The 8021-nt window shown below is 44.8% G+C and overlaps 1 protein-coding gene across 1 annotated transcript in view; it reads left to right on the top strand.

Moving 5' to 3' along the window:
• Positions 1-272: 272 nt before the first annotated feature.
• Positions 273-8021, top strand: part of hdm (meiosis specific with OB domains hold'em) — a 41347-nt gene continuing 33598 nt past the window's right edge. The window contains exons 1-4 of the mRNA XM_084603314.1: positions 273-435; positions 1140-1289; positions 5346-5421; positions 6171-6372. Of these exons, the coding sequence (XP_084459440.1) occupies positions 273-435; positions 1140-1289; positions 5346-5421; positions 6171-6372 (591 nt within the window). The remainder of the gene's footprint in view (positions 436-1139; positions 1290-5345; positions 5422-6170; positions 6373-8021) is intronic.

Below are 8021 nucleotides of genomic sequence, written 5' to 3'. Positions count from 1 at the left end.
TATTCAATTTATGGATCACCATGCGCCAAAACAGTGAACAAAGACACACTTTACAAACGAGAACGTAGCGAATCCTTAATTCGCAGACGAGCATCAGACGACAAACGAAAAGCTGTACTCGCGTACCGCGCTTCGTCGACACCCGTCCCAGCGCTCCGTCACAGACGCTCTAAATTAGGAGAACGCTCGCTTTAAGTGCTAGATCGAAGTTAAAAGCTAGTGATATCCGAACCATTGACCTATAACTACAAGAGGCGCGTTTTACACCTGCGATGTTTGCATCCAACGCCGGCGGCAGCGCACTGACGCAGATGGAGCGCGATGCTGTGCTCAACCGTACGTCCATCGACAGGCTGGATCCCAATTCGACCAAAGTGACTGTTCTTGGTATCGTTATCGCCAAACAGTCTGTTCGTACCTTCGCTGCAGGTACAGGTAAGCTGAATATGTTATTAATCTACGATTTTTTTTTTTTTTTTCACCTTGCATTTTCGCTCGGCATCGTAGATGTACTCGGTTTTTAAAAAGGTTTGGGCGGAAACTTCCTACTCCGCTTCTGGGCCCCAAACTCTGACAGCCGCGTGAAGTCGTTTTTGTAAAGCTCTGGACTGGACACCGTAAAATATACCACGAGAATAAGTGATGCCGTGAACAGTGTGCAACGCTATGAGCAGCGTTACGTAATGTTTCTTTTATCGTAGACGTGCTCTGCATAAGCTGCCCAGAAGGAGTTTATCGTATATAAAAATACATTAGTACCTGTAGCCACTTGCCTGCATTGGCTTGCTTGGACTACATTGTCTGCCTTGGCTTGCCTGCACATATACCTTTGCAGTGGTAAAGCCGGCTTTCCGGAATATTTTAGCGGACAGATGATTTGGTTGAGAACGGAACTGACGTCTCTTTGGTTTGCTGTTCCCGTTTCTCTTACTTTTATTCCCCACTTCCTGTTCGTTAGTGTTCGATATTTTTGCTCACAAATTCGTGGGGAAACACATGCAGGTTGCACTTGTATACTACTTCGTTTGAAAGAGTGCCTGTTAACGTGTGAACAGGCAGTTGCGGTGAAGTTGACTAAGGAGCAGCAGGACGGTAATAAAGCTTTCCCAATCTTTCCAAAATATGTGTTAATTTTCCAGGCCCATCGTCGTCTAGCCGTTCGAGCGAGGAGCGGAGCGTGCTCAACTTCACACTGCGCGACTCCCCACGCGACACGGTCAACGCCGCCTGCTGGGGGGAGCCTAGCAAAGTGCTGCAAGTGGCTGGAGTCTTCCGTATCGGCGACTGCAGTGAGTACCACTACGCGCATATCGGCATGGATAAGAATTTAAGAAAGATCTTCAAAACACTTTTTGCGATCGAAGGTTCCGCCATGCCAGTTGTCTTGCCACCAGGCGCGCTCGCGACGTTGCCGTGGTTGCCACAGTGCGCCGTTCACTTGGGCACGGCCGGTCTCGAGGGAGAGAGCGCGCGCTCTTTCTTACGGCCTTCTCAATCGCCGCGTGAACAATGGGAATTTTTCTCCTTGAGTCACGCTCTCCGCCGCCGCAAGGGGCGCGACCTGCTCACTGTTCGCTCCGCATCTGCTTCAGTGGCGGCGGGTGGCTTTTGCCTGGTTTCGCGCTGTCGCCCGCGGGTTTCGTGGTGAGTGCAGCCCCTAAATGAAAGATTACAGAAGGTAGATGCTGCAGCGGCATCCTGTCAATGTGCTACACACGTGAATGGAGTCTTTATATTAAAAAAACACTGTCGCTCAGCAAACTTTCGACAAGCATATGACATGTATTGCGGCATGGTATCTACTTTTGTTCATTTTAATCTGAATTTTTTCTCAAGCCTGTATAAGATGAATAAAAAAAATGAATGAGCATGATCACATCAAAGCTTCTTCAAGGCAAACATAACAGCAACAATGGCAAAACCATCTTTCAGCACTAGATGAGAAACCATCGAGGTAACACCGAAGATGAAAATAATTTTATAAAAATGTAATGTAAGTTGCATAATGCTTACATGACAAAGTATTAGTATAACGTCAGAGTAAACGCTTTTAAGTTTTGTTATCAATTTTGCTATAAATTATAGACCAGCAAATGTTTTATGTGGTATTATAAACATTATTTTAATTTTGCAAATAAACGTTGGTTTAATGAAATGTTTACATGATATCATGATTATTTCATGAAAAAACAGGAAATCTGTTTCAAGCACTAATTCCTAGCAATATTTTCTTTCTTTTTCTAGTATGTTTTGAACTAATAGTTCCAACTATCTGTGCAGTATTGCCTGCCTTAGAGAGAATCGCTGCCCCATTATTTTGGTAAAATGCTTTGCTTATTACACATTCACCACTGTTACTCAAGGGACACTCCTCAATAATGGATATAAAAGCTTTTCTTTGTGCTATTTATTTAGAGGTGACTCTAGGAGTTGTATGTCACGCTGTATTGCGCGCCTAGGCACCTAGTGTCGACACCGACGAAATCATTCCAGCTCTGCCGCAATCAGTAACCGAGGAACTGAAAGAAGTGATGGTATCTCCTGTCATCCCATTACCCCTGTCACGTATTCTGGTTTAGCTTACGTCGCTGGATACATTGTGAAGCTAATCAGTGACTTCGGGTGTGACGCTTGTGCTATCCTTCCTGAAACCAGCGAAAGAAGCAGCCCCATGTACACTATTCTGCGAGGAGAACATTCTAGCGGACTGCATTATCCAAAACCAGAGTTTGTAGCCCTCTTGGACAAGTTTGTGTCTTTTTTCTTTTTTAAAAAGCTGTCGTGCACCTACCGTACACAAATGTCCTTGAAGTCCTTCAAGTCTTAATCCAGCCAGCACTTGAGAACTCACCTTTGCTGAGTTGCCCGGAAGGCAATGGCAATAGCCATGCTATAAGGTCCGCTTCTTTAATATGTGAGAAATTTCTCAGAATCCTTCTTGTCAATTATGCTAAGAAAGTGACAGACAGGAACGAAAGGCCAGCTCCTTATGTGCGCAAACCGTCCAGAAAGATTTTGAGACATTAATTTTCTAGCCGCATGTACCGTTTTGATGAATGAGTGCAATGTGTAAACTTTGGAGGACATTTTTTTTTTTAATTGCTTGTTGCTCTTTTCAATTATGCATATCTGTTTATGCCCATTTCCTTGATTAAATGTTGTTTTTTTATCACTGTATTAAACTGACTACGACTGTCTACGTGTGCGTCAGTCGCGACTACGTATACATCTGTTGTCTTTCAACCTACTGATTTGTTTTATACGAAGCTAGAACAGCCCACTTCACTAGACAACTGAAATTTTAACTGTATGCGTAAATTTTTATTCCTTACTCTGAATCTGAGACGTGCTATGAATTTTCGTCAGTGCCTCTTTTGCTCTAAACGAAAACGGCAGCGGTTGACAGAATATCCACCGAACAGTTTGTCATGCACTAGCGTCAGGTCGCGCTGTACCTGCTTACAGCTTTCAAAGGCACTGCATAAAATAGTACATATAGTTTTGTGAAAAATTTAGGGGCAAAAAGTGTTGATGCAAGTGCACCCGAAACTTCATTCGACCGTGCGCGACAGCACTGACGAAGGCGCGCGCGCTCTCACGCGCACGCGCATTATTGACTCATACACAATAAATTAGACGCTGATTACGGCTTCTTCCTATAAGCCATAAGGGGTGAAACATCAGAACCTGCCGGTTGCAACCGATGCGGGCGGAGCGAAGAGCGAGCGCGCGCGCGTTTCCCTTGCGCGTGAACGGCTGTAGCGGAGGAGCAGCAGTTAAGCAGCAGTGGGGCGGTGGCGACCCCACCGAGGCGCGGCGGGCGGTGGAAACAGACCCCATTGGAGAGGCCGTAGAGAAGAGAGAAACGCACTCTCCCTCGAGACCGGCCGTGACTTGGGCTGGGTATCAAGGGGCGTTACCAAAATGGTTGTTGTTACGGTCAGCGACGAACGTTCTTCCACGTTGATTAATTAAAAAAGATGTTGAACGGGTGCGTGTGATATGAAGCGCGACTGGCGCTTTTGCTCCAGGTTGGGTGCATCAGCTTTATTGTTTGATCCGTGCTTGTCGCATCACCTGAGCACATCACAGTGTAACGAGGAATAACGGAGACTTAAATGGGGCGAATCTTGATCGAGCTTCGACCACTTCGATGACTAATTCATCATCGTCTTCCTGGCCGTACGCTCGCTGAATAAAACATTCTGTAAATTTAGAAGCTTCACCTTGTGCTCAAAGATTCTATGTTCCTAACAATGGGTGCTATCCATGCAGGGCAGGGGAGGTAGGGGTAGTAGGGGATATGAGAACAGGAAAGAGTCGGCCCTACATTGTGGCCTGTGGGCCTGGTTACTGGACACGGACCAATCAGACTATTCATGTGGCTAGCCCAAAGAGGAAAGAAAAACGGCTTCAGCGAAGCTTTTCTTTTATTGCGAAAGCAATAAAAGACAACTCTCACTTTCAAGCTTTCGCGTGACCCGGCCGCAGTTACGTCTTGCCCACGTGATGCTGTGACGTCACACCCCACGTGACACACGGGCTGGTAGCAGCTGCCAACTCGGGTCTCTCGTTTCACATGGGACGGTTATGTCAGAATCAGCCTGCTAGGACCCTGGCATTCATGTTACCCCTATAGGCCACTAAAGCACGTTCATATGGGTTGGTTAAAGCGGGGCTGTATATGTGGGCTGAGGAAGAAGAAAAAGAGAAGGAGAAGAATGCTTGGTCACCCGCAGCTAATGCTTTCGCTCAATATTTGGTTCAGCAGCATTGAAACCTTGCAATGTTTTTGAATAAGCCACCAAACCTTCTTTTTCCGTAATTTTACTAGCCATGGAAAGGTGACACTAGCATCGTAATACTCTAAGGGGCACGTACACAGGAAATAAAAAAAGGGACATGCAAAGCAAATTTTTCTCAAAGCCGTCTTTTTCTACCAATCTTACCAATGATGCTTTGACTGCAAAAGGAGGGAGGGGCTGTACAGCTCTGACCTCTTTGTGTATCACTTGTCTCTAAAACACGCATGCACCGGCGATACATGGAGAATGTAACCGAGAAATCGGGCTCTGAACACAGAACCGGGACTGTTAGACCAGTCTACTGTCGTCCTTCCTTTCACAGCGACAGCTGCTGAATGCCTATTTCCAGCTTCCAAAGCATCATTTGGCCCCACCGTGACATGGTGGTTGTCAGCATCAAGTGATGTTACGAGAGTGACATCACAGTGATGAATAATGAATAAATGATACACATGACCTCGAACAGCTGTCCCTGCATCTAGCATTTTTACACAGTGGTAGCAGTCCTATTAATTTTTTTTAACCCCCTCTTGGTTTCAGTACGCGTGACCAACGCTGTGGTGAGGAACCGAAACCTCGGATCCACACAGGACCAGTACTCGCCTGATGCATCCAGGTGTGTGTGCATGTCTACATCGCTTGCGTATACGTGTCCTCAAAGCATTTCAACAAAGTGCGAAGTGCTAAGAGTAGAAAGCATGGTGCCAAATTGTGAATGACTGTGGCCATTTGCAGTCTTGACAAAAACAACTGATGCTTCGAAAAAGTGTATAACTTGGCAGGCTGACTGTGCTGAAAGAAGTAGATACAAGGTGGCCACAGCTATTGCAGGACAGTTACTAGAAGGGCAGAGAGTTCTTTAGCAAAAAAGGGGCGACACAAAAATAAAGAAGAAAAACAGGACAAACCTTTTTGCACTAAAAGAACTCTGAGCATGAATCAACTAGCCCCACAATGCATATTACTAAGGAGGCCGAATACTAGATTTTAATCATCCATTTCTTTTTGGCGAAACAAAAACCATGGAACATGGTGAAACATAACAAGCACTCCTGAAAGAAAAATTAACAGAGTGCACTTAAGAAAATCTGATATTTTGCCGAGGTGTCATGGAGTGAACTACACCGATAATGGCAGCATGCCACCCCAATACGGCACCTCAGTTCGTTTCATGTGATTTTAATTGTTTTCTGGGATAGTGGAGAGCTCCATGAAATATGAAGCAGAACCTTCTAACTTCTTATTATGATCTCATGATACTTTTGGTCGGTGTTCGGTTCCATTAATGGAGCCTTGGGAGGGGCCAAGTAGTTACAAATAACGCTGACGACGAATTATTTCTCTCTCCGATATTCAACATGGCAGCCAGTTCCACCTGGTGCTGAGCGTGGACCGCGAGCCTCGTAGCGAGGTGTCCATCGCCGATGAGGACACCTTCCTCGAGTTTCTCCCACTCTTGCAAGTGCCGCTGCGGGCTGCCTCGCAAGTGACAACTATAGCTGACCTGCTCTACTGTGGGCATGAAATGAACAACCAGCACGTCTCGCTGCTTGTCGGCATCCAGAAGGTAGGCAATTCTGATCAAACCACCTTAACGTGAGGATCCTTAAAGGGCCCCGGAAATGGTACTTCAGGGAACATTCAATGAAAGAAATCCCTACAGGTGCTCTCTGCGAGTACCTGAGTAAAATTTAAAAACCTTGTGTGGAGCCTATAACTTAAATATTTGAAAGTGCTCCTGGTGACTGCTCGCATTTGATTACGGCAACACACCCTCACGCATAAACCTTCTCAATGACATCATTATGGCTTGGTGGGTGCAGCCAAATGATGTGGCATTGTCGCGACTTGTTCTCCATTTGTTTTTTTGCATGCCGGCAAGCGATGCGTTTAAGGAGGGACATCACTTTCAATCGCCAGTATGATTCGTGCTAATGAAGCTAGCTTAAAAAATTTTCCGTTGTGAACAGAATTGATGGGACACCTATTGCTCATGCTCGTTTTAGTGAATAGCTATTCATGAGCCATTTAAACGAAACGAATACTGTGGATAAAATGAAGTTGACCAACACCACTTGACCACTGCATTCTCAAGGCAATGGGGCTACTTTCACGCATATAGGTATCAACACCACCGTCAGTTTTGGCAAACTATGATGGGGCCGCATTTATTTATTATTTTATACCAATCGCTGAAGTTAGCCAGCACCACCACTCACCCCCGGACTTCGATTTCAGAGTCAATCTCGGTTTTGACAGTGGGAAGAGCAGCGCTCTATTTGTGAGTCCAATTTCTCAGTAATAAGTGCCCCTTCTGCTGCTGAACAGACATCTGCTCAGCTAGAAGGAGCCAAACTACATTTACTAACAATTGAGGTTAGATGAAGTTGGGCTCAGTGTCGTCTAATTAAGCTCAAGCTAAGAAAACAGCCACTTCATGCAGTGAGCGCTCTACACTCACACACTCACAGCCTGTGTGAGCATGCTTTAGGTTAACGCAAATGTCAAAGCATGTTGCAGTTCATGCTGGCATAACAGACAGCCTAGTTTGCTGAACAAATAGCAAATCAGTGCCAGCAAGCTAATGTACCAGAGCATACATGTGGTAGCCATCAAAGTCCAGCATTCAGTACAATTAAAAGTGTTCATAGGAGCGATGTGCCAATTAATGTGCACATGGTATTTACAACTGAGCACATGTTCTCTTATTGCGAAAATGTTTTTGAATAACAGTTTCAAAGCCGTCAGATTTAGTAATGAAGCCTTCATTAATGTAAAATTCTATGGGGCTATTGACATACTATTCTACTTTTAGGTCTACTATTAAGGGCAATAAAATCAAACTAAGTTAGCTTCCACTGGAATTAGTCTCTAGTTAGCTGCTTGTTATGGAACTGGAATATATCTCTCAAGCCACCCTTGCTTTTTAAAAAAGAATGGTAAACAGGCATGGTAAAAGTCGCATGTTCCACAATACCTGATAATAAATTCAGAATTTAAAAAGAAAAAAGAGCAGTACACAATCAAGCTACGACACTATCACGTGCAAAATGAAAGGGAACAAAATTTTCACACTAACGTACAAACTTTCTGGTGAGTTCTCTGCTAAAGCTGAGAAAGTTGACCTTAAGGACATGAAAAATTAGACTCATTGGGTTTGCTGCCTAGAAGGCATTTACTCAGTTCATCATAGAACTGATAGAACTGAAAAAAAAA

The sequence above is a fragment of the Amblyomma maculatum genome, chromosome 5, assembly GCF_055883805.1.
Source record: "Amblyomma maculatum isolate TAMU_Amacu chromosome 5, ASM5588380v1, whole genome shotgun sequence".
Lineage (NCBI taxonomy): Eukaryota > Metazoa > Arthropoda > Arachnida > Ixodida > Ixodidae > Amblyomma > Amblyomma maculatum.
This window is presented reverse-complemented; position numbering and strand designations above follow the sequence as displayed.